This window comes from Oncorhynchus clarkii, chromosome 12 (assembly GCF_045791955.1).
Source record: "Oncorhynchus clarkii lewisi isolate Uvic-CL-2024 chromosome 12, UVic_Ocla_1.0, whole genome shotgun sequence".
Taxonomy (NCBI): domain Eukaryota; kingdom Metazoa; phylum Chordata; class Actinopteri; order Salmoniformes; family Salmonidae; genus Oncorhynchus; species Oncorhynchus clarkii.
In genome coordinates, this window is record NC_092158.1 from 93,663,234 (window position 1) to 93,689,412 (window position 26,179).

Here is a 26,179-nt window from a genome sequence, read left to right on the forward strand (position 1 = left end):
TTTCACACGTCTGAGTTTCTGAGGGTTTACAGAGAACGACAAACACCCAGTCAGCGGCTGTGGGTGGAGACTGCTCGTTGAGGAGAGAGGTCCAAGGAGGCAGAGACAGAATTTGGCGTTGGGGAGTCCATGGCCCCGATCCTGCCTGGTGTCACCGGTACAGGTGGTGTAATGGTGTGGGGAATGTTTTATGCCCCGAATAATTCAGGCTGTTCTGGAGGCAAAGGGGGGTCCGACTTGGTACTAAATGGGTGTACCTAATAAACTGTCAGACTGTAGGTGTGTTGTTGTGGTTTATAAGAGACAACAGTCAGACTGTAGGTGTGTTACTGTTGTTGAACAGGACAATTCATAAGAGACAACAGTCAGACTGTAGGTGTGTTACTGTTGTTAAACAGGATAATTCATAAGAGACAACAGTCAGAACAGACTCACTATGATGGTGCAGTCAGCTGAGCCACTATACAGTCTGTTCCTACAGAGGGGGAAGAGGAGAGCGAGAAGAGGAGAGCGAGAGGGGGAAGAGGAGAGGGAGAGGGGGAAGGAGGAGAGCGAGAGGGGAAGGAGGAGAGCGAGAGGGGAAGAGGAGAGCGAGAGGGGGAAGAGGAGAGCGAGAGGGGGAAGAGGAGAGGGGAAAGAGGAGAGGGGAAAGAGGAGAGGGGAAAGAGGAGAGAGCGAGAGGGGAAAGAGGAGAGAGCGAGAGGGGAAAGAGGAGAGAGCGAGAGGGGAAAGAGGAGAGAGCGAGAGGGGAAGGAGGAGAGAGCGAGAGGGGAAGGAGGAGAGAGCGAGAGGGGAAAGAGGAGAGAGCGAGAGGGGAAAGAGGAGAGAGCGAGAGGGGAAGGAGCGAGAGGGAGGGGAAGGAGAGAGAGGGAGGGGAAGGAGAGAGAGAGATGGGAAGGAGAGAGAGAGGGGAAAGAGGGGAGTGAGAGTCGAAAGAGGAGAGAGCGAGAGGGGGAAGAGGAGAGAGAGAGAGGGAGAAGAGGAAGAGGAGAGAGAGGGGGAAGAAGGAGAGACAGAAGAGTGAGAGATACACAACACAACAGCAGCGTTGAAACCTGAATACATGATTATATGTCCTGCTATTATTACTACTGGAATTAACACAACTCTCTCTCTCTGTATGTGTGTGTGTGTGTGTGTGTGTGTGTGTGTGTGTGTGCGCGTGTGTCCTTACCCCTGTATACACAGTGCCAGCACGATTCCATCATGACCCTCCAGAGTCTTCTGACATTTATAGGTGGTGCAGGTATCCCACACCTGACAGAGAGAGAGAGAGTCAACATGTGTCTGTGTGTGTGGTCTGAGAGAGAGAGAGAGAGTCAACATGTATCTATCTGTGTGTGGTTGATCAACGATTACAACTCAGGTCTAGAAGACTTCTGATCAACGAAGACTTCTGATCAACGATTACAACTCCGGTCTAGAAGACTTCTGATCAACGAAGACTTCTTGATCAACGAAGACTTCTGATCAATGATTACAACTCAGGTCTAGAAGACTTCTGATCAACGAAGACTTCTGATCAACGATTACAACTCAGGTCTAGAAGACTTCTGATCAACGATGACAACTCAGGTCTAGAAGACTTCTGATCAACGATTACAACTCAGGTCTAGAAGACTTCTGATCAACGATTACAACTCAGGTCTAGAAGACTTCTGATCAACAACTTCTGATCAACGATTACAACTCAGGTCTAGAAGACTTCTGATCAACGATTACAACTCAGATCTAGAAGACTTCTTGATCAACGATTACAACTCAGGTCTAGAAGACTTCTGATCAACGATTACAACTCAGGTCTAGAAGACTTCTGATCAACGACTTCTGATCAACGATTACAACTCAGGTCCAGAAGACTTCTGATCAACGAAGACTTCTGATCAACGATTACAACTCAGGTCCAGAAGACTTCTGATCAACGATTACAACTCAGGTCTAGAAGACTTCTGATCAACGACTTCTGATCAACGATTACAACTCAGGTCTAGAAGACTTCTGATCAACGAAGACTTCTGATCAACGATTACAACTCAGGTCCAGAAGACTTCTGATCAACGATTACAACTCAGGTCTAGAAGACGTCTTGATCAACGATTACAACTCAGATCTAGAAGACTTCTTGATCAACGATTACAACTCAGGTCTAGAAGACTTCTGATCAACGATTACAACTCAGGTCCAGAAGACTTCTGATCAACGACTTCTGATCAACGATTACAACTCAGATCTAGAAGACTTCTTGATCAACGATTACAACTCAGGTCTAGAAGACTTCTGATCAACGATTACAACTCAGATCTAGAAGACTTCTTGATCAACGATTACAACTCAGGTCTAGAAGACTTCTGATCAACGACTTCTGAGAGTCGATCGATGGTGATAAATGCAATAATAAGTGAGAAAAGGATAATTATCTAAATAAAAAGTTGAATAAAAACCGTTTGTTCGTTTCCACTATGTCCCTGGTTGGGTCTGGTGTAAACCCATCCAGGCAGGATGGAATCTACATTTGCACAGCATTTTAGCTATCGATGAGACGTTTGGCAGCGCCTAATCAGTCCACTCTGTACCTGCCTGGCTGAGAAGCAGTGTGGGTAGAATGAGAGGGAGCTCTCCTGACAACCAGAGAGACAGTGTGGGTAGAATGAGAGGGAGCTCTCCTGACAACCAGAGAGGCAGTGTGGGTAGAATGAGAGGGAGCTCTCCTGACAACCAGAGAGGCAGTGTGGGTAGAATGAGAGGGAGCTCTCCTGACAACCAGAGAGGCAGTGTGGGTAGAATGAGAGGGAGCTCTCCTGACAACCAGAGAGGCAGTGTGGGTAGAATGAGAGGGAGCTCTCCTGACAACCAGAGAGGCAGTGTGGGTAGAATGAGAGGGAGCTCTCCTGACAACCAGAGAGGCAGTGTGGGTAGAATGAGAGGGAGCTCTCCTGACAACCAGAGAGACAGTGTGGGTAGAATGAGAGGGAGCTCTCCTGACAACCAGAGAGGCAGTGTGGGTAGAATGAGAGGGAGCTCTCCTGACAACCAGAGAGGCAGTGTGGGTAGAATGAGAGGGAGCTCTCCTGACAACCAGAGAGGCAGTGTGGGTAGAATGAGAGGGAGCTCTCCTGACAACCAGAGAGGCAGTGTGGGTAGAATGAGAGGGAGCTCTCCTGGCAACCAGAGAGGCAGTGTGGGTAGAATGAGAGGGAGCTCTCCTGACAACCAGAGCTTGAAAAACGTGACTAAATTAAACTCAGGTCGTCTGTCTGGAAATGAATCCCCCAAGATTCCCTGATCATTTTTCAGGTGAAGACATTTTTCATTTTTCTGTTTCTCCTCTCATTTTTTAAATTCAAGTAGTTTTCAATATACCAACTTGAGAGAATGTCTGATTTTTAAGGTGTCCCAGTTGTTTGTGTGTGTGTGTGTACCTTGATGGTCTTGTCCGAGGACCCAGAGAAGAGCAGGTCCCCTGTAGAGTAGACACACAGACACCAGACTGGCCCCTGGTGACCTACGAACGTCCCTTTACATTTAAAGATCTGCTGGGGGTCGTAGGCTGGAGGAGGGACACAAACAGGTTAGTCTAACATCTCTTCACAACTTATTAACATCTCTGCACAGAGGGGAAAGGAGGAGGGACACAAACAGGGAGGGTTTAACATCTCTTCACAACTTAACATCTCTGCACAGAGGGGAAAGGAGGGACACAAACAGGTTAGTCTAACATCTCTTCACAACTTAACATCTCTGCACAGAGGGGAAAGGAGGAGGGACACAAACAGGTTAGTCTAACATCTCTTCACAACTTAACATCTCCGTTTCACAACGGAGGAGAGGAGAGGAGGGACACACACAGGTTAGTCTAACATCTCTTCACAACTTAACATCTCTGCATAGAGGGGAAAGGAGGAGTGACACACACAGGTTAGTCTAACATCTCTTCACAACTTAACATCTCTGCACAGAGGGGTAAGGAGGATGGACACACACAGGTTAGTCTAACATCTCTTCACAACTTAACATCTCTGCACAGAGGGGAAAGGAGGAGGGACACAAACAGGGAGGGTTTAACATCTCTTCACAACAGACAAGTGAAGGAGAGGAGAGGAGAGAAAGGAGAGGAGAGAAAGGAGAGGAGAAGAGGGAAAGGAGAGGAGAGGAGAGAAGAAGAGGGAGAGGAGAAGAGGGAAAGGAGAGGAGAGAAGAAGAGGGAGAGGAGAGAAGAAGCGGGAGAGAGGAGAGGAGAAAAAGAGGGAAAGGGGAGAGAGAAGAAGAGGAAAGGAGAGTGAAAAACGGAGGAGAAACTCACAGCCCAGGATGCCCATGTTGAGTCTGGCGTTGATGTGGGACAACTCATCCTGAGAGACAGAGACGGAGAGACACGGAGAAAGAGAGAGGCACAGAGAGAGAGAGAGAGAGAGAGAGAGAGAGGCACGGAGAGAGAGAGAGAGAGAGAGACAGAGAGAGTAAATGATAAATGTACTGTGTGTGACGGTCATCCTAGTATAATATAGAGATCAGAAACTCACGTTGAGCATGGAGGCATCTCTCCTAAACTCCATCAGGTCTTCACTCAGCTTACTCTGGTTCTCATCCAGGACATCTGGAACACACCCCCCCCAGGTCAGAAACACACACACACCAGGTCAGAAACATCACCCCCAGGTCAGAAACACACACACACACACACCAGGTCAGAAACACCCCCCCAGGTCAGAAACACACACACACACACCCCAGGTCAGAAACACACACACACCAGGTCAGAAACACCCCCCCAGGTCAGAAACACACACACACACACCCCAGGTCAGAAACACACACACACCAGGTCAGAAACACCCCCCCAGGTCAGAAACACACACACACCCCCCAGGTCAGAAACACACACACACCAGGTCAGAAACATCACCCCCAGGTCAGAAACACACACACACACACACCAGGTCAGAAACACACACACAACAGGTCAGAAACACACACACACACCCCAGGTCAGAAACACACACACACACCCCAGGTCAGAAACATCACCCCCAGGTCAGAAACACACACACACACACCAGGTCAGAAACATCACCCCCAGGTCAGAAACATCACCCTCAGGTCAGAAACACACACACACACACACCAGGTCAGAAACATCACCCCCAGGTCAGAAACACCCCCCCAGGTCAACCCCCCCCCCCCCTCATACCAAACTTCAGTTCCAGGTTCTTCTCCAGCTGGTCCAGTTTCTCAGACAGTTTCCCCAGCATGGACCTCAGGAAGGCAATGTCCTGGTCCTTCTGAGACAGGGTCACCTGCATCTCATGGAACCTATCAGGGAGAGAGGGAGGGTCAACATGGAACCTATCAGGGAGAGAGAGAGGGTCACAATGGAACCTATCAGGGAGAGTCAACATGGAACCTATCAGGGAGAGAGAGAGGGTCAACATGGAGCCTATCAGGGAGAGTCAACATGGAGCCTATCAGGGAGAGTCAACATGGAACCTATCAGGGAGAGAGGGAGGGTCAACATGGAACCAATCAGGGAGAGAGGGAGGGTCACCTGTACCTCATGGTTGTACGTACCTGTCATCAGTCTGTTGCAGGAACTCCTTCAGCCCTTCAAACTTACACAGGTCCAGATGGGTGGAATACGTATCCTGGTTACCTATAAACGCACATCTGAGGAGAAGGAGAGAGAGAGGGGTCAGACAGGGGGTCAGACAGGGGGTCAGACAGGGGGTCAGACAGGGGGTCAGACAGGGAGAGAGGGGTCAGACAAGGGGAGAGAGAGGGGTCAGACAGGGGGAGAGAGAGGGGTCAGACAGGGGGTCAGACAGGGAGAGAGAGAGGGGTCAGACAGGGGGTCAGACAGGGAGAGAGAGAGGGGTCAGACAGGGGGAGAGAGAGAGGGGTCAGACAGGGGGAGAGAGAGAGGGGTGAGACTGTGGGGGAGAGAGGGGTCAGACAGGGGGTCAGACAGGGAGAGAGAGAGGGGTCAGACAGGGAGAGAGAGAGGGGTCAGACAGGGGGTCCAGATGGGTGGAATACGTATCCTGGTTACCTATAAATGCACATCTGAGGAGAAGGAGAGAGAGAGGGGTCAGACAGGGGGAGAGAGAGAGGGGTCAGACAGGGGGAGAGAGAGGGGTCAGACAGGGGGTCAGACAGGGAGAGAGAGAGGGGTCAGACAGGGGGTCAGACAGGGGGGTCAGACAGGGGGAGAGAGAGAGGGGTCAGACAGGGGGAGAGAGAGGGGTCAGAGCGGGGGTCAGACAGGGCGAGGGAGGGGGGTCCGACAGGGGGAGAGAGAGGGGTCAGGCAGGGGGTCAGACAGGGAGAGAGAGAGGGGTCAGACAGGGAGAGAGAGAGGGGTCAGACAGGGGGTCCAGATGGGTGGAATACGTATCCTGGTTACCTATAAACCCACAACTGAGGAGAAGGAGATAGAGGGGTCAGACAGGGGGTCAGACAGGGGGAGAGAGAGGGGTCAGACAGGGGGTCAGACAGGGGGAGAGAGATGGGTCAGACAGGGGGTCAGACAGGGAGAGAGAGAGGGGTCAGACAGGGGGAGAGAGAGGGGTCAAACAGGGGGTCAGACAGGGGGAGAGAGAGGGGTTAGACAGGGGGAGTCAGACAGGGGGTCAAACAGGGGGTCAGACAGGGAGACAGAGGGGTCAGACAGGGGGAGAGAGAGGGGTCAAACAGGGGGTCAGACAGGGGGTCCAGATGTGTGGAATACGTATCCTGGTTACCGATAAACGCACATCTGAGAAGGAGGGGTGGGGTTAGACAGGGGGTCGGGGTGGGGTTAGACAGGGGGTCGGGGTGGGGTCAGGGAGGGGTTCAGACATGAGGTCAGGGGGTCGGTGTGTGTTTATACTTTATGTTCTGGATGATTCCCACCCTGTGGTTATATCCTATCAGAGAGTATTCCCACCCTGTGGTTATATCCTATCAGAGAGTATTCCCACCCTGTGGTTCTATCCTATCAGAGAGTATTCCCACCCTGTGGTTCTATCCTATCAGAGAGTATTCCCACCCTGTGGTTATATCCTACCAGAGAGTATTCCCACCCTGTGGTTCTATCCTACCGGAGAGTATTCCCACCCTGTGGTTATATCCTATCAGAGTATTCCCACCCTGTGGTTATATCCTATCAGAGAGTATTCCCACCCTGTGGTTATATCCTATCAGAGTATTCCCACCCTGTGGTTATATCCTATCAGAGTATTCCCACCCTGTGGTTATATCCTATCAGAGTATTCCCACCCTGTGGTTATATCCTATCAGAGAGTATTCCCACCCTGTGGTTATATCCTATCAGAGAGTACTCCCACCCTGTGGTTATATCCTATCAGAGAGTACTCCCACCCTGTGGTTATATCCTATCAGAGTATTCCCACCCTGTGGTTATATCCTATCAGAGAGTATTCCCACCCTGTGGTTATATCCTATCCATCTACAGTACCAATCAGAGAGTATTCCCACCCTGTGGTTATATCCTATCAGAGAGTATTCCCCTCCTGTGGTTATATCATATCAGAGAGTATTCCCACCCAGTGGTTAAATCCTATCCATCTACAGTGACTGACTCAATGCTGTTCTGAGAGGAAGAGCGAGGATGTGCTACCTGTCCCAGACCTGCTGTTTTCAACTCTCTAGAGACAGCAGGAGTGGTAGAGATACTCTGAATGATCGGCTATGAAAAGCCAACTGACATTTACTCCTGAGGTGCTGACCTGTTGCACCCTCAACAAATACTGTGATTATTATTATTTGACCCTGCTGGTCATCTATGAACATTTGAACATCTTGGCCATGTTCTGTTAATCTCCACCCGGCACAGCCAGAAGAGGACTGGCCACCCCACATAGCCTGGTTCCTCTCTAGGTTTCTTCCTAGGTTTTGGCCTTTCTAGGGAGTTTTTCCTAGCCACCGTGCTTCTACACCTGCATTGCTTGCTGTTTGGGGTTTTAGGCTGGGTTTCTGTACAGCACTTTGAGATATCAGCTGATGTACGAAGGGCTTTAATATAAATACATTTGATTTGATTTGTAAATTTCCCAAATTTTCCTGACGGAAACCCTGGTGTGTGTGTGTGTGTGTGTGTGTGTGTGTGTGTGTGTGTATGTGTGTGTGAGTGTGAGTGTGAGAGAGAGAGACCTACCCGTATTTGGAGTGAGGGCACTTGATGTGTTCACATTCCTTAAGGTGTCCCTCCAGGTTCATGGTGAGTAGAGGAGGGCAGGAGGGGTTGTTGGGACAGCGCACTGGACGGTAGTCACAGCTCACCTCATGCTCCCTGCAGGTCAGAGGTCAACATCAGGTCACAGCAAAGGGATCGTTTCCCTCCTACGTCTAACCAGCAAAGGGGATCGTTTCCCTCCTACGTCTAACCAGCAAAGGGGATCGTTTCCCTGAAACATCTAACCAGCAAAGGGATCTTTTCCCTCCTACGTCTAACCGGCAAAGGGATCTTTTCCCTGAAACGTCTAACCGGCAAAGGGGATCGTTTCCTTCCTACGTCTAACCGGCAAAGGGATCGTTTCCCTCCGACGTCTAACCGGCAAAGGGGATCGTTTCCCTGAAACGTCTAACCAGCAAAGGGGATCTTTTCCCTGAAACGTCTAACCGGCAAAGGGATAATTTCCCTCCGGCGTCTAACCGGCAAAGGGATCGTTTCCCTTCTACGTCTAACCGGCAAAGGGGATCGTTTCCCTTCTACGTCTAACCGGCAAAGGGGATCGTTTCCCTCCGACGTCTAACCGGCAACGGGGATCGTTTCCCTGAAACGTCTAACCGGCAACGGGGATCGTTTCCCTGAAACGTCTAACCGGCAAAGAGGATCGTTTCCCTGAAACGTCTAACCGGCAAAGGGGATCGTTTCCCTGAAACGTCTAACCGGCAAAGGGGATCGTTTCCCTGAAACGTCTAACCGGCAAAGGGGATCGTTTCCCTGAAACGTCTAACCGGCAAAGGGGATCGTTTCCCTGAAACGTCTAACCGGCAAAGGGGATCGTTTCCCTGAAACGTCTAACCGGCAAAGGGGATCGTTTCCCTGAAACGTCTAACCGGCAAAGGGGATCGTTTCCCTGAAACGTCTAACCGGCAAAGGGGATCGTTTCCCTGAAACGTCTAACCGGCAAAGGGGATCGTTTCCCTGAAACGTCTAACCGGCAAAGGGGATCGTTTCCCTGAAACGTCTAACCGGCAAAGGGGATCGTTTCCCTGAAACGTCTAACCGGCAATGGGGATTGTTTCCCTGAAACATCTAACCGGCAAAGGGATTGTTTCCCTCCGACGTCTAACCAGCAAAGGGGATCGTTTCCCTCCGACGTCTAACCAGCAAAGGGGATCGTTTCCCTCCGACGTCTAACCAGCAATGGGGATCGTTTCCCTCCGCCGTCTAACCAGCAAAGGGATCGTTTCCCTCCGCCGTCTAACCAGCAAAGGGATCGTTTCCCTCCGCCGTCTAACCGGCAAAGGGGATCGTTTCCCTGAAACATCTAACCGGCAAAGGGGATCGTTTCCCTGAAACATCTAACCGGCAAAGGGGATCGTTTCCCTGAAACATCTAACCGGCAAAGGGGATCGTTTCCCTGAAACGTCTAACCGGCAAAGGGGATCGTTTCCCTGAAACGTCTAACTGGCAAAGGGGATCGTTTCCCTGAAACGTCTAACCGGCAAAGGGGATCGTTTCCCTGAAACGTCTAACCGGCAAAGGGGATCGTTTCCCTGAAACGTCTAACTGGCAAAGGGGATCGTTTCCCTGAAACGTCTAATCGGCAAAGGGGATCGTTTCCCTGAAACGTCTAACCGGCAATGGGGATTGTTTCCCTGAAACATCTAACCGGCAAAGGGATTGTTTCCCTCCGACGTCTAACCAGCAAAGGGGATCGTTTCCCTCCGACGTCTAACCAGCAAAGGGGATCGTTTCCCTCCGACGTCTAACCAGCAATGGGGATCGTTTCCCTCCGCCGTCTAACCAGCAAAGGGATCGTTTCCCTTCACCGTCTAACCAGCAAAGGGATCGTTTCCCTCCGCCGTCTAACCGGCAAAGGGGATCGTTTCCCTGAAACATCTAACCGGCAAAGGGGATCGTTTCCCTGAAACATCTAACCGGCAAAGGGGATCGTTTCCCTGAAACATCTAACCGGCAAAGGGGATCGTTTCCCTGAAACATCTAACCGGCAAAGGGGATCGTTTCCATGAAACATCTAACCAGCAAAGGGGATCGTTTCCCTGAAACGTCTAACCGGCAAAGGGGATCGTTTCCCTGAAACGTCTAACCGGCAAAGGGGATCGTTTCCCTGAAACGTCTAACCGGCAATGGGGATTGTTTCCCTGAAACATCTAACCGGCAAAGGGATTGTTTCCCTCCGACGTCTAACCAGCAAAGGGGATCGTTTCCCTCCGACGTCTAACCAGCAAAGGGGATCGTTTCCCTCCGACGTCTAACCAGCAATGGGGATCGTTTCCCTCCGCCGTCTAACCAGCAAAGGGATCGTTTCCCTCCGCCGTCTAACCAGCAAAGGGATCGTTTCCCTCCGCCGTCTAACCGGCAAAGGGGATCGTTTCCCTGAAACATCTAACCGGCAAAGGGGATCGTTTCCCTGAAACATCTAACCGGCAAAGGGGATCGTTTCCCTGAAACATCTAACCGGCAAAGGGGATCGTTTCCCTGAAACGTCTAACCGGCAAAGGGGATCGTTTCCCTGAAACGTCTAACCGGCAAAGGGGATCGTTTCCCTGAAACGTCTAACCGGCAAAGGGGATCGTTTCCCTGAAACGTCTAACCGGCAAAGGGGATCGTTTCCCTGAAACGTCTAACCGGCAAAGGGGATCGTTTCCCTGAAACGTCTAATCGGCAAAGGGGATCGTTTCCCTGAAACGTCTAACCGGCAATGGGGATTGTTTCCCTGAAACATCTAACCGGCAAAGGGATTGTTTCCCTCCGACGTCTAACCAGCAAAGGGGATCGTTTCCCTCCGACGTCTAACCAGCAAAGGGGATCGTTTCCCTCCGACGTCTAACCAGCAATGGGGATCGTTTCCCTCCGCCGTCTAACCAGCAAAGGGATCGTTTCCCTTCACCGTCTAACCAGCAAAGGGATCGTTTCCCTCCGCCGTCTAACCGGCAAAGGGGATCGTTTCCCTGAAACATCTAACCGGCAAAGGGGATCGTTTCCCTGAAACATCTAACCGGCAAAGGGGATCGTTTCCCTGAAACATCTAACCGGCAAAGGGGATCGTTTCCCTGAAACATCTAACCGGCAAAGGGGATCGTTTCCATGAAACATCTAACCAGCAAAGGGGATCGTTTCCCTGAAACGTCTAACCGGCAAAGGGGATCGTTTCCCTGAAACGTCTAACCGGCAAAGGGGATCGTTTCCCTGAAACGTCTAACCGGCAAAGGGGATCGTTTCCCTGAAACGTCTAACCGGCAAAGGGGATCGTTTCCCTGAAACGTCTAACCGGCAAAGGGGATCGTTTCCCTGAAACGTCTAACCGGCAAAGGGGATCGTTTCCCTGAAACGTCTAACCGGCAAAGGGGATCGTTTCCCTGAAACGTCTAACCGGCAAAGGGGATCGTTTCCCTGAAACGTCTAACCGGCAAAGGGGATCGTTTCCCTGAAACGTCTAACCGGCAAAGGGGATCGTTTCCCTGAAACGTCTAACCGGCAAAGGGGATCGTTTCCCTGAAACGTCTAACCGGCAAAGGGGATCGTTTCCCTGAAACGTCTAACCGGCAAAGGGGATCGTTTCACTGAAACGTCTAACCGGCAAAGGGGAGCGTTTCCCTGAAACGTCTAACCGGAAAAGGGGATCGTTTCCCTGAAACGTCTAACCAGCAAAGGTGAGCGTTTCCCTGAAACGTCTAACCAGCAAAGGGGATCGTTTCCCTCCGACGTCTAACCAGCAAAGGGGATCGTTTCCCTCCGACGTCTAACCAGCAAAGGGGATCGTTTCCCTCCGACGTCTAACCAGCAATGGGGATCGTTTCCCTCCGCCGTCTAACCAGCAAAGGGATCGTTTCCCTCCGCCGTCTAACCAGCAAAGGGATCGTTTCCCTCCGCCGTCTAACCAGCAAAGGGATCGTTTCCCTCCGCCGTCTAACCGGCAAAGGGGATCGTTTCCCTGAAACATCTAACCAGCAAAGGGGATCGTTTCCCTGAAACATCTAACCAGCAAAGGGGATCGTTTCCCTGAAACATCTAACCGGCAAAGGGGATCGTTTCCCTGAAACATCTAACCAGCAAAGGGGATAGTTTTCCTGAAACATCTAACCAGCAAAGGGGATCGTTTCCCTGAAACGTCTAACGTTTGGATTTTTAGAGTGAACTGTCTTTTTTTTTTTTTTTTTTTTTTTTACCCTTTTTTCTCCCCAATTTCGTGGTATCCAATTGTTGTAGTAGCTACTATCTTGTCTCATCGCTACAACTCCCGTACGGGCTCGGGAGAGACGAAGGTTGAAAGTCATGCGTCCTCCGATACACAACCAACCAAGCCGCTGCTTCTTTAACACAGCGCACATCCAACCCAGAAGCCAATGCGCCGGAGGAAACACCGTGCACCTGGCCACCTTGGCTAGCGTACACTGCGCCCAGCCCGCCACAGGAGTCGCTGGTGCGCGATGAGACAAGGACACCCCTACCGACCAAGCCCTCCCTAACACGGGCGACGCTAGGCCAATTGTGCGTCCGTGGGGCGACGCACAATTGGCCTAGCGTCGCCCGGGTTAGGGAGGGCTTGGTCGGTAGGGGTGTCCTTGTCTAGGGAGGGCTCCCGGTCGCGGCCGGTTACGACAGAGCCTGGGCGCGAACCCAGGACTCTGATGGCACAGCTGGCGCTGCAGTACAGCGCCCTTAACCACTGCGCCACCCGGGAGGCCCTTGAACTGTCCTTTTAAAAAAATCACAACGGCACAATAACTAACTAAACAAAACGAACATGCATTGACATTTCAAGCCCTTACTTGCGTGTGGTGAGCTTGATGGTGAAAGGACAGCCCATTGGATCAACCTCAAAGTTCCCAGGTCCTCCCATCTTAGGTGTCCCTTCACCCCGACTAGCAGCAGTGCCTCCTCCGGCACCGTTAGGGGAAGCCCCTCCTCCGGCCCCATTAGGGGAAGTGGGGGTGGTGTTTAAGAGCCGGCAGCCGTATTTACAGTGGATAAACAGCTCTCCTATCTGTTCTGCTACAGCTATGTTGTTCACCACCACCGTCAACTTAGCCGTGTCCACCGGACACTTATCTAGAGGAGGTGAGAGAGGGAGAGAACAGGGAGGAGGTGGGGAGGGGTGGAGGAGGGGAGAGAGGGAGAGAACAGGGAGGAGGGGGGAGGGGTGGAGGAGGGGAGAGAGGGAGAGAACAGGGAGGAGGGGGGAGGGGTGGAGGAGGTGAGAGAGGGAGAGAACAGGGAGGAGGGGGGAGGGGTGGAGGAGGTGAGAGAGGGAGAGAACAGGGAGGAGGGGTGGAGGTGAGAGAGGGAGAATGAGAGAACATGGAGAAAGAGTGGAGGAGGGCAGAGAGGGAGAGAGGGAGAATGAGAGAACAGGAAGAAAGAGAGGAGAGGTGGAGGAGATGTCAGAGGGAGAATGAGAACATGGAGAAAGAGGGGAGGAGGAGGGGAGAGAGGGAGAATGAGAGAACAGGGAGAAAGAGGGAAGGGGTGGAGGAGGGCAGAGAGAGGGAGAGCGAGAGAACATGGAGAAAGAGGGGAGGGGTGGAGGAGGGAGAATGAGAGAACAGGGAGAAAGAGGGAAGGGGTGGAGGAGGGCAGAGAGAGGGAGAGCGAGAGAACATGGAGAAAGAGGGGAGGGGTGGAGGAGGGAGAATGAGAGAACAGGGAGAAAGAGGGAAGGGGTGGAGGAGGGCAGAGAGAGGGAGAGCGAGAGAACATGGAGAAAGAGGGGAGGGGTGGAGGAGGGAGAATGAGAGAACAGGGAGAAAGAGGGGAGGGGTGGAGGAGGGCGGAGAAAGGGAGAATGAGAGAACAGGGAGAAAGAGAGGAGGGATAGAGGAGGGCAGAGAGAGGGAGAATGAGAGAACAGGGAGAAAGAGGGGAGGGGTGGAGGAGGGAGAATGAGAGAACAGGGAGAAAGAGGGAAGGGGTGGAGGAGGGCAGAGAGAGGGAGAGCGAGAGAACATGGAGAAAGAGGGGAGGGGTGGAGGAGGGAGAATGAGAGAACAGGAGAAAGATGGGGGATGGAGGAGGGGAGAGGGAGAATGAGAGAACAGGGAGAAAGAGAGGAGGGGTAGAGGAGGGAGAATGAGAGAACAGGGAGAAAGAGGGGAGGGGTGGAGGAGGGCAGAGAGAGGGAGAATGAGAGAACAGGGAGAAAGAGGGGAGGGGTGGAGGAGGGGAGAGAGAGGGAGAGCGAGAGAGCGACAGATAAACAAATGTAACAACAATTTGCTTTCACATTATATATGTGATGCTGGAAAGGTGTAAATATTTAACCAACAGTGTAGGTAGGTAAAGTCCCCTACCGGAGGTCAAGGCACATCGCCTGCAGAAGGTGTGCTGGAGGGAGAGACAGACAGAGACAGGTCAATGAGAACAAACATGGGAGACAGAGGTCTATGAAGGAGGGGTGAGGAGAGGAGGGGTGAGGAGAGGAGGGGTGAGGAGAGGAGGGGTGAGGAGAGGAGGGGTGAGGAGAACCAACAGGGGAGCGGAGAGGAGGGGTGAGGAGAGGAGGGGTGAGGAGGACAAACAGGGGAGCGGAGAGGAGGGGTGAGGAGGACAAACAGGGGAGCGGAGAGGGTGAGGAAGTGAGAGGAAAGGCTGGTTTCTCTCACCCCACAGGTGGTGATGACAGGGTCTTTGAAGACGCTGCAGCAGAGCTGACAACACAGCTTCACCGACGGCTGCTCTGCAAACACCAGGGGCTCCTACACACATCATTAGCATAGTTAGCATTCAGGTATCACTAGCATAGTTAACATTCAGGTATCACCAGCAAAGTTAGCATTCAGGTATCACTAGCATAGTTAGCATTCAGGTATCTCTAGCATAGTTAGCATTCAGGTATCTCTAGCATAGTTAGCATTCAGGTATCTCTAGCATAGTTAGCATTCAGGTGTCTCTAGCATAGTTAGCATTCAGGTATCTCTAGCATAGTTAGCATTCAGGTATCACTAGCATTCAGGTATCAATAGCATTCAGGTATCACTAACATCGATAGCATTCAGGTATCACTAGCATTCAGGTATCACTAGCATCAATAGCATTCAGGTATCGATAACAGTCAGGTATCACTAGCATTGATAGCCCCGAGGTATCATCACCATCGATAGCACCCGGGGTATCATCAGCATCGATAGCACCGGGCTATCATCAGCATCGATAGCACCGGGCTATCATCAGCATCGATAGCACCGGGCTATCATCAGCATCGATAGCACCGGGCTATCATCAGCATCGATAGCACCGGGGTATCATTAGCATCGATAGCACCCGGGTATCATCAGCATCGATAGCACCGGGGTATCATCAGCATCGATAGCACCGGGGTATCATTAGCATCGATAGCACCCGGGGTATCATTAGCATCGATAGCACCCGGGGTATCATCAGCATCGATAGCACCGGGGTATCATCAGCATCGATAGCACCGGGGTATCATCAGCATCGATAGCTCCCGGGGTATCATCAGCATCGATAGCACCGAGGTATCATCAGCATCGATAGCACCGGGGTATCATCAGCATCGATAGCACCGAGGTATCATCAGCATCGATAGCACCGGGGTATCATCAGCATCGATAGCACCGGGGTATCATCAGCACCGGGCTATCATCAGCATCATTAGCACCGGGCTATCATCAGCATCGATAGCACCGGGCTATCATCAGCATCGATAGCACCGGGCTATCATCAGCATCGATAGCACCGGGGTATCATTAGCATCGATAGCACCCGGGTATCATCAGCATCGATAGCACCGGGGTATCATCAGCATCGATAGCACCGGGGTATCATCAGCATCGATAGCACCGGGCTATCATCAGCATCGATAGCACCGGGGTATCATCAGCATCGATAGCACCGGGGTATCATCAGCATCGATAGCACCGGGGTATCATCAGCATCGATAGCACCGGGGTATCATCAGCATCGATAGCACCGGGGTATCATCAGCATCGATAGCACCCGGGGTATCATCAGCATCGATAGCACCCGGGGTATCATCAGCATCGATAGCACCCGGGGTATCATCAGCATCGATAGCACCCGGGGTATCATCAGCATCGATAGCTCCCGGGGTATCATCAGCATCGATAGCTCCCGGGGTATCATCAGCATCGATAGCACCGGGGTATCATCAGCATCGATAGCACCGGGCTATCATCAGCATCGATAGCACCGGGCTATCATCAGCATCGATAGCACCGGGCTATCATCAGCATCGATAGCACCGGGGTATCATTGAAGTATAATTAGCATCGAGTTAACATTGGCATCGATAGCGTTAGCGTATTTAATGTTGAAGGATTGTTAGCATCTTTAGCATCATTAGTGTAGCCGTACCGTGTCGTCGTCGTCCTCGTGAAGAGAGAAGGTCGAGCGGAGAGACATGTTGGACTCAGAGAGGAGGGAACGCACCGAGATGGCAGAGTCAGAACGCCTCGGGGTGCTGATGGGGAGCTGGGGGGATAGAGACAGAGAGAGAGAGTAATGATACCTAGGCAACATACACAGGGTACCAGTACTGAGTAATGATACCTAGGCAACATACACAGGGTACCAGTACTGAGTAATGATAACTAGGTTATATACACAGGGTACCAGTACTGAGTAATGATAACTAGGTTATATACACAGGGTACCAATACTGAGTCGATGTGCAGGGTATATACACAGGGTACCAGTACTGAGTAATGATAAACAGGTTATATACACACAGTCGTCTGGAACAGTCGGTGCGCTCATGCATGGTTCAGTGTTGCTTGCCTCAAGAGTGAGCATAGACGGTATTTAGCTCATCTGGTGGGCTCGCTTCACTGGGCAGCTCGCGGTTGGGTTACCCTTTGTAAACCCGTGATAGTTTGAAAGCCCCCCCCCCCTGCCACATCCGACGAGTGTCGGACCCGGTGTCGTAGGATTCTACCTGAGAGTCCTCTTGCCTGTTTTATATCTTTCGTCAGAAGTCGTAGCAGGATTTACTTATACGTGTCCGGGTTAGTGTTCCCGCTCCTTGAAAGCGACAAGTCTTCCGGTTGGGATATGTTCGTCACCGTGGGGACGAAGACGTCGTCGTCGATGCCCTTATTAACGAAGTCAGCGACTGATGTGGTAAAACTCCTTAAAGGGTGATTTCCCGGGAACATATTCCCGAGTGTTTCTAGCAAAAGCATTTTATTGAACTATGAACCAGTCAAATAAACTTGAAATAAATAGATTTTCTATACATGATATTTCTACAGAACACAAAGAGATCATGAGCATAATCAGTGTGTGTGTGTGTGTGTGTGTGTGTGTACCATGCCATCCTCGTCGTCTCGTGGCGAGTATGTGAGGGTACTGGAGGAGGAGGGGGTACGGCGATGCTGCTTGTAGGGACCGGAGGCTTCCGCTGAAACAGAGAGAGAGTCTGAGGTTACCGTTAGTTATCTTATAGTTTAACCATATTTTAGGTGCCATACAGTTACCATAGTGACCATAAACTCACTAGGAAGTTACCACAATAAATCGCTGACACCGTAGAATCTAGATTATACATTTCTATGTCTGGCACGCCTATGGCTTAGTCAGTGAGGTTAAACTGACACCATAGAAATAGAATCTAAAAACTAGATTCTATGGTGTCAGTTTAACCTCACCGACTAAGCCCTTGGTGTGTCAGACAATCTAGAGTTTAGATTATATTTCTGTCTCTGACACACCAAGGGCTTAGTCAGTGAGGTTACACTGACACCATATAATATAGATGATATATTTCTATGTCTGACCTATGGCTTAGTCAGTGAGGTTAAACTGACACCATATAATCTAGATTATATATTTCTATGTCTGACCTATGGCTTAGTCAGTGAGGTTAAACTGACACCATAGAATCTAGATTATTTATTTCTATGTCTGACCTATGGCTTAGTCAGTGAGGTTAAACTGACACCATAGAATCTAGATTATATATTTCTATGTCTGACCTATGGCTTAGTCAGTGAGGTTAAACTGACACCATAGAATCTAGATTATATATTTCTATGTCTGACACACCTAGGGCTTTGTCTGCGGTTAAACTTCCAGGATGTTGCAGATAGAACAGATATCAGCTGACATGATTCCTTATCAGAGTTTTTCCCCTGACAGAGGTTTTCCTGAGGTGGACTCACTTTTAGCTCCAGGAACCACGGCTGAGAAGGTGGGGCCGAAAGAGGCCTCCATGCTGGTGGGTTGTCACCCCGCTGGGGGGGGGGTCTGGCTGAGGGAGAGGGGGGTTGAGATGTCTGGCTGGGTGGCAGACTGCTGCTGGTGCTCTGGAGGTGCTGGTGTAGAGGCCACTCACTGCTGCTCACAACCCACAACCCTCTACAGCCTGGGGGGGTACAGGAGGTCAGAGGTCAGGGGAACCCACACACTGGACACAGTCTGGGGGGGGGGGGGGTAACAGGAGGTCAGAGGAACCCACACACTGGACACAGTCTGGGGGGGCACATGAGGTCAGAGGTACAGGGGAACCCACACACTGGACACAGCCTCTACAGTCTGGGGGGGGTAACAGGAGGTCAGATGTAAAGGGGAACCCACGGAGTGGACATGGCCAGGATTACTCTTGATCACTTCTAATGAGATTGGTGACAGGTCTAAAATCTAATGGAAACTGTTCCAACTTAACAAATGACAAATGTTGGTCTGACCTTAATGTCTGACCAACAGGTTACCATCTGAGATCAGACCAACAGGTTACCATCTGAGATCAGACTGACAACACGACCTTAATGTCTGACCAGCAGGTTACCATCTGAGATCAGACCAACAGGTTACCATCTGAGATCAGACCAACAGGTTACCATCTGAGATCAGACCAACAGGTTACCATCTGAGATCAGACCAACAGGTTACCATCTGAGATCAGACCAACAGGTTACCATCTGAGATCAGACCAACAGGTTACCATCTGAGATCAGACCAACAGGTTACCATCTGAGATCAGACCAACAGGTTACCATCTGAGATCTGACCAACAGGTTACCATCTGAGATCAGACCAACAGGTTACCATCTGAGATCAGACCAACAGGTTACCATCTGAGATCAGACCAACAGGTTACCATCTGAGATCAGACCAACAGGTTACCATCTGAGATCAGACCAACAGGTTACCATCTGATCTCAGACCAACAGGTTACCATCTGAGATCAGACCAACAGGTTACCATCTGAGATCTGACCAACAGGTTACCATCTAAGATCAGACTGACAACACGACCTTAATGTCAGACCAACAGGTTACCATCTGAGATCAGACCAACAGGTTACCATCTGAGATCTGACCAACAGGTTACCATCTGAGATCAGACTGACAACACGACCTTAATGTCAGACCAACAGGTTACCATCTGAGATCAGACTGACAACACGACCTTAATGTCAGACCAACAGGTTACCATCTGAGATCTGACCAACAGGTTACCATCTGAGATCAGACTGACGACACGACCTTAATGTCAGACCAACAGGTTACCATCTGAGATCAGACCAACAGGTTACCATCTGAGATCAGACCAACAGGTTACCATCTGAGATCAGACCAACAGGTTACCATCTGAGATCTGACCAACAGGTTACCATCTGAGATCAGACTGACAACACGACCTTAATGTCAGACCAACAGGTTACCTACCATCTGAGATCTGACTGACAACACGACCTTAATGTCAGACCAACAGGTTACCATCTGAGATCAGACTGAAGACAACACGGCCTACTTTGACATGAACCTGTCCAACAACTATCAATGATCCACAACTCTGTGCTAGGTACACAGGACTTACATACCAACGCCTTCCTGGCCAGTGTAAAAACAGACTTCTATCTGCACAAAACCCCTCAGCCCAAGCAGTCCTAATGAGAAAAGAAATGTGTAACAAGAGGACCAAGTCCACAGAGACCAGAGCAGTGCTTCTCTAGCCATCTGCTCCTCTCTAAACTCATGATGTAAACAGAAAGGCATGCAGAACGTCACCTCATATGGTCATATCATACCGAATCAGCCAATAAAAACTGCCCGGGACCACTAATCGTAGCGAATACGTGAGGGGTCCCACCCCCCCTGTCACACAGAGAGAGAGAGAGAGAGAGAGAGAGAGAGAGAGAGAGAGAGAGAGAGAGAAGCAGAAAGAAAGAGAGAGACGCAGAAAGAAAGAGAGAGAAGCAGAAAGAGGCATACTGAACCAATGTTAACTCACTCCTGGGCACTGGGCCAAATACGTGATAAACAACGATTCACACACTGATAGTTTGGAATCTGCTACCTAACATTATCTACATGGCTTGCCAGCATAAAATGCAAATGGTCAATGATGATGTGTAAACTAGGTAGGAAATGATCACCAAATTAGCTAGTTATCATACCGAAACAGACTAGTCCTCCAGCTGGTTAGCTTTTAGCTGTAGAGACTTAGCTAGTTATCATACCGAAGCAGACTAGTCCTCCAGCTGGTTAGCTTTTAGCTGAAGAGACTTAGCTAGCTATCATACCGAAGCAGACTAGTCCTCCAGCTGATTAGCTAGTTATCATACCGAAACAGACTAGTCCTCCAGCTGGTTAGCTTTTAGCTGTAGAGACTTAGCTAGTTATCATACCGAAACAGGCTAGTCCTACAGCTGGTTAGCTTTTAGCTGTAGAGACTTAGCTAGCTATCATAACAAAACAGACTAGTCCTCCAGCTGGTTAGCTTTTAGCTGTAGAGACTTAGCTGGTTATCATACCGAAACAGACTAGTCCTACAGCTGGTTAGCTTTTAGCTGTAGAGACTTAGCTAGCTATTATACCGAAATAGACTAGTCCTCCAGCTGGTTAGCTTTTAGCTGTAGAGACTTAGCTAGTTATCATACCGAAACAGACTAGTCCTCCAGCTGGTTAGCTGGTTAGCTTTTAGCTGTAGAGACTTAGCTAGTTATCATACCGAAACAGGCTAGTCCTCCAGCTGGTTAGCTTTTAGCTGTAGAGACTTAGCTAGTTATCATACCGAAACAGGCTAGTCCTACAGCTGGTTAGCTTTTAGCTGTAGAGACTTAGCTAGCTATCATATCGAAACAGACTAGTCCTCCAGCTGGTTAGCTTTTAGCTGTAGAGACTTAGCTAGTTATCATACCGAAACAGGCTAGTCCTACAGCTGGTTAGCTTTTAGCTGTAGAGACTTAGCTAGTTATCATACCGAAACAGACTAGTCCTCCAGCTGGTTAGCTGGTTAGCTTTTAGCTGTAGAGACTTAGCTAGTTATCATACCGAAACAGGCTAGTCCTCCAGCTGGTTAGCTTTTAGCTGTAGAGACTTAGCTAGTTATCATACCGAAACAGGCTAGTCCTCCAGCTGGTTAGCTGGTTAGCTTTTAGCTGTAGAGACTTAGCTAGTTATCATACCGAAACAGGCTAGTCCTACAGCTGGTTAGCTTTTAGCTGTAGAGACTTAGCTAGCTATCATAACAAAACAGACTAGTCCTCCAGCTGGTTAGCTTTTAGCTGTAGAGACTTAGCTGGTTATCATACCGAAACAGACTAGTCCTACAGCTGGTTAGCTGGTTAGCTGGTTAGCTTTTAGCTGTAGAGACTTAGCTAGTTATCATACCGAAACAGACTAGTCCTCCAGCTGGTTAGCTTTTAGCTGTAGAGACTTAGCTAGTTATCATACCGAAACAGGCTAGTCCTCCAACTGGTTAGCTTTCAACTTTTAGCTGTAGAGACTTAGCTAGTTATCATACCGAAACAGACTAGTCCTACAGCTGGTTAGCTTTTAGCTGTAGAGACTTAGCTAGCTATCATAACAAAACAGACTAGTCCTCCTGCTGGTTAGCTTTTAGCTGTAGAGACTTAGCTAGTTATCATACCAAAACAGACTAGTCCTCCAGCTGGTTAGCTTTTAGCTGTAGAGACTTAGCTAGTTATCATAACAAAACAGACTAGTCCTCCAGCTGGTTAGCTTTTAGCTTTTAGCTGTAGAGACTTAGCTAGCTATCATACCAAAACAGACTAGTCCTCCAGCTGGTTAGCTTTTAGCTATAGAGACTTAACTAGTTATCATACCGAAACAGGCTAGTCCTCCAGCTGGTTAGCTAGTTATCATACCGAAACAGACCAGTCCTCCAGCTGGTTAGCTAGTTATCATACCGAAACAGACCAGTCCTCCAGCTGGTTAGCTAGTTATCATACCGAAACAGACTAGTCCTCCAGCTGGTTAGCTTTTAGCTGTAGAGACTTAGCTAGTTATCATACCGAAACAGACTAGTCCTCCAGCTGGTTAGCTTTTAGCTGAAGAGACTTAGCTAGCTATCATAACAAAACAGACTAGTCCTCCAGCTGGTTAGCTAGTTATCATACCGAAACAGACCAGTCCTCCAGCTGGTTAGCTAGTTATCATACCGAAACAGACTAGTTAGTTAAATTAGCAAATCACTGCCATTAATCATTTCACAGATTCTTGTTGCACAAACCGTTTTTCCTCCAAAACGGGAAAATCTATTGGGACAGATTTCTTCCTGTTTTGTTTTGTGTTCTTTAAAAAAAGAAAGGTAAACTGTTTCCATAATGAATAAGTTACACCCCATGAATAGTTGCTGGAAGAAAAATAAAACTAGATAAACATGGTATCTAGCTGCTTGAAATAACGTTACAGCTGTCGGGTATGTGTGTGATGTTAACTGATCGCAAACACTGCAACAAACAGATATATATTTAACTATGCTGTTTACCAATGATATGACACATTTACCATAATCACAATTCGTGAGTGATCTTACCATTGTGTTAAATCGTAGTTAACTGTGTAGTTGAAATGCTCCTTTTCTCTCTTTCACGCCTCAAAACAACAAGCGGTCGGAGAGAAGCGGAAGTCCTCTCGACCGTGTACGTCGGATACAGGGGTCAAAGACCGCAATGTATCATGGGTATCATTTTTTGGGGTTTGGGGGGGACTGACTGATCTATAAATAATAATGAGTATTATTTAAAAAAAATTTATGATGTAAAGTGATTTTTTTTGTAGATTAGTCAGTCGTTTTTGACGCTCTCGAACAACGGGCCCCCTATTTCATACGGCTCAGAGTATAACCAAACGGGACTACAATACCCATAAGGCCCTGTTCGAGAAGACTTGAAAGTTCATCATGCAGCTTTAAGCACAGATGGAACAATGAGACAGAATTCATCGGATGTATAAATGTGAAGCATCCGGTTGGCGGTTTTCCCCACTCACCAAATATGGTAGTGAGAGGAAGCCCAGTGGCTGACAGTGGGAGAAGAGATGGATTTTGGCCTGACATTCTGCAAATTTATTAATCGATTAAACATTTTATCTCAATACAGTTTCCTTTTTTTCCCAAAACTAAAATCTGTTACGAAGTTTTGCCCAAGTTTCCCAAAAAATGGTGTTGTTTAGAAGGCGTGCCAAGGCAAATGTAGTTATTGCACACGCACACTTCAGAGTAGGCGTTCGCCAAAAGAAATATGTAAATCCATTCTAGAAGGCGCCAATTGGATCTCGCTAGCTCCTGCTTGGTTCTGCCCACCATAAAAATATCTAATTAGTTCTCATTTAAAACGACAGGCTGTGGTCTATCTTGGTTTAGTTCTAAAAAAAATATTTGGCTTTAGAGTTCAGATCCTGGAATTCCGAACACGTAATGCATCTCCAACTACATTTAAATGTGTCTACCACAGGAGGTTGGTGGCACCTTAAATCGAGGAGGGACGGGCTCGTGGTAATGGCTGGAGCGGACTGAGGGTGGAATGGTATCTAATACATCAAACACGTGGTGTTTCCAGGTGTTTTATGACATTCCATTCACGCGGTTCCAGCCATTAATAATATGAGCCTTCCTCCCCTCAACAGCCTCCTCTGGTGTCTACAGTGTCCACAGTGTGTCCGGATTCCCTTTTCCCAGGCTATATTCAAATGACAGTATGCATTTTATAAACGGTGGAATAGGCTAAGTATGATAACAACACAACAACATCTGATGGCAGTAGCTAACTAGCCTGCTAACCTCTGTAGCTAACAAGCCAGCTAACCTCTGTAGCTAACTAGCCAGCTATCCTCTGTAGCTAACTAGCCAGCCAACCTCGGTAGCTAACTAGCCAGCTAACCTCTGTAGCTAACTAGCCAGCTAGCCTATGTAGCTGACTAGCCAGCTAACCTCTGTAGTTAACTAGCCAGTTAACCTCTGTAGCTAACTAGCCAGCTAACCTCTGTAGCTAACGAGCCAGCTAACCTCTGTAGTGAACTAGCCAGCTAACCTCTGTAGCTAACTAGCCAGCTAACCTCTGTAGTTAGCTAGCAAGCTAGCAAGCAACGCCTCGATCACACCAACAGCGTCATCGCACAAAATAGTACGCAGCATCATCAGGATATGTTTGCAACAAAAGTCCCACATTCACCTTCTGCTACCATTTCAGTCAACCCGTCTACACGCAAACAGTTTGACACAGTGAGTAAACCACCTCTACCATCAGTCCTATTAGCCAACGTGCAATCGTAGGGCGAGTGAGTAAACCACCTCTACCATCAGTCCTATTAGCCAACGTGCAATCGTAGGGCGAGTGAGTAAACCACCTCTACCATCAGTCCTATTAGCCAACGTGCAATCGTAGGGCGAGTGAGTAAACCACCTCTACCATCAGTCCTATTAGCCAACGTGCAATCGTAGGGCGAGGGAGAAAACCACCTCTTTTTTTTCCTTCTTTTTTTTTCACCTTTATTTAACCAGGTAGGCTAGTTGAGAACACCTTTATTTAACCAGGTAGGCTAGTTGAGAACACCTTTATTTAACCAGGTAGGCTAGTTGAGAACACCTTTATTTAACCAGGTAGGCTGGTTGAGAACACCTTTATTTAACCAGGTAGGCTAGTTGAGAACACCTTTATTTAACCAGGTAGGCTAGTTGAGAACACCTTTATTTAACAAGGTAGGCTAGTTGACAACACCTTTATTTAATAACCAGGTAGGCTAGTTGAGAACACCTTTATTTAACCAGGTAGGCTAGTTGAGAACACCTTTATTTAACCAGGTAGGCTAGTTGAGAACACCTTTATTTAACCAGGTAGGCTAGTTGAGAACACCTTTATTTAACCAGGTAGGCTAGTTGAGAACACCTTTATTTAACCAAGTAGGCTGGTTGAGAACACCTTTATTTAACCAGGTAGGCTAGTTGAGAACACCTTTATTTAACCAGGTAGGCTAGTTGAGAACACCTTTATTTAACCAGGTAGGCTAGTTGAGAACACCTTTATTTAACCAGGTAGGCTAGTTGAGAACACCTTTATTTAACCAGGTAGGCTAGTTGAGAACACCTTTATTTAACCAGGTAGGCTAGTTGAGAACAAGTTCTCATTTGCAACTGCGACCTGGCCAAGATAAAGCATAGCAGTGTGAACAGACAACACAGAGTTACACATGGAGTAAACAATTAACAAGTCAATAACACAGTAGAAAAAAAAGAGAGTCTATATACATTGTGTGCAAAAGGCATGAGGAGGTAGGCGAATAGTTACAATTTTGCAGATTAACACTGGAGTGATAAATGATCAGATGGTCATGTACAGGTAGAGATACTGGTGTGCAAAAGAGCAGAAAAGTAAATAAATAAAAACAGTATGGGGATGAGGTAGGTAAAAATGGGTGGGCTATTTACCGATAGACTATGGACAGCTGCAGCGATCGATTAGCTGCTCCTCTACCATCAGTCCTATTAGCCAACGTGAATTCGTAGGGCGAGGGAGTAAACCACCTCTACCATCAGTCCTATTAGCCAACGTGAATTCGTAGGGCGAAGGAGTAAACCACCTCTACCATCAGTCCTATTAGCCAACGTGAATTCGTAGGGCGAGTGAGAAAACCACCTCTACCATCAGTCCTATTAGCCAACGTGAATTCGTAGGGCGAGGGAGTAAACCACCTCTACCATCAGTCCTATTAGCCAACGTGAATTCGTAGGGCGAGTGAGAAAACCACCTCTACCATCAGTCCTATTAGC

General features: G+C 48.9%; 1 protein-coding gene across 2 annotated transcripts in view; it reads right to left on the minus strand.

Moving 5' to 3' along the window:
• Positions 1-23,055, minus strand: part of LOC139422374 (E3 ubiquitin-protein ligase TRAF7) — a 55,870-nt gene extending 32,815 nt beyond the window's left edge. The window contains exons 1-16 of one of the 2 annotated variants that reach the window (XM_071173578.1): positions 22,949-23,055; positions 18,325-18,527; positions 17,473-17,564; positions 16,520-16,636; positions 14,788-14,880; positions 14,476-14,509; positions 12,958-13,237; positions 8,150-8,284; positions 6,735-6,748; positions 5,566-5,647; positions 5,189-5,310; positions 4,521-4,594; positions 4,301-4,349; positions 3,420-3,547; positions 1,175-1,257; positions 436-475 (exon numbers count right to left, since the gene is read on the minus strand). In XM_071173578.1, the coding sequence (XP_071029679.1) occupies positions 436-475; positions 1,175-1,257; positions 3,420-3,547; positions 4,301-4,349; positions 4,521-4,594; positions 5,189-5,310; positions 5,566-5,647; positions 6,735-6,748; positions 8,150-8,284; positions 12,958-13,237; positions 14,476-14,509; positions 14,788-14,880; positions 16,520-16,636; positions 17,473-17,564; positions 18,325-18,376 (1,395 nt within the window). In that variant the 5' untranslated portion in view covers positions 18,377-18,527; positions 22,949-23,055. Of the gene's footprint in view, positions 1-435; positions 476-1,174; positions 1,258-3,419; positions 3,548-4,300; positions 4,350-4,520; positions 4,595-5,188; positions 5,311-5,565; positions 5,662-6,734; positions 6,749-8,149; positions 8,285-12,957; positions 13,238-14,475; positions 14,510-14,787; positions 14,881-16,519; positions 16,637-17,472; positions 17,565-18,324; positions 18,528-22,948 lie in introns of both variants that reach the window. The other variant, XM_071173577.1, reaches the window with a different exon arrangement.
• Between the last annotated feature and the right edge of the window lie 3,124 nt (positions 23,056-26,179).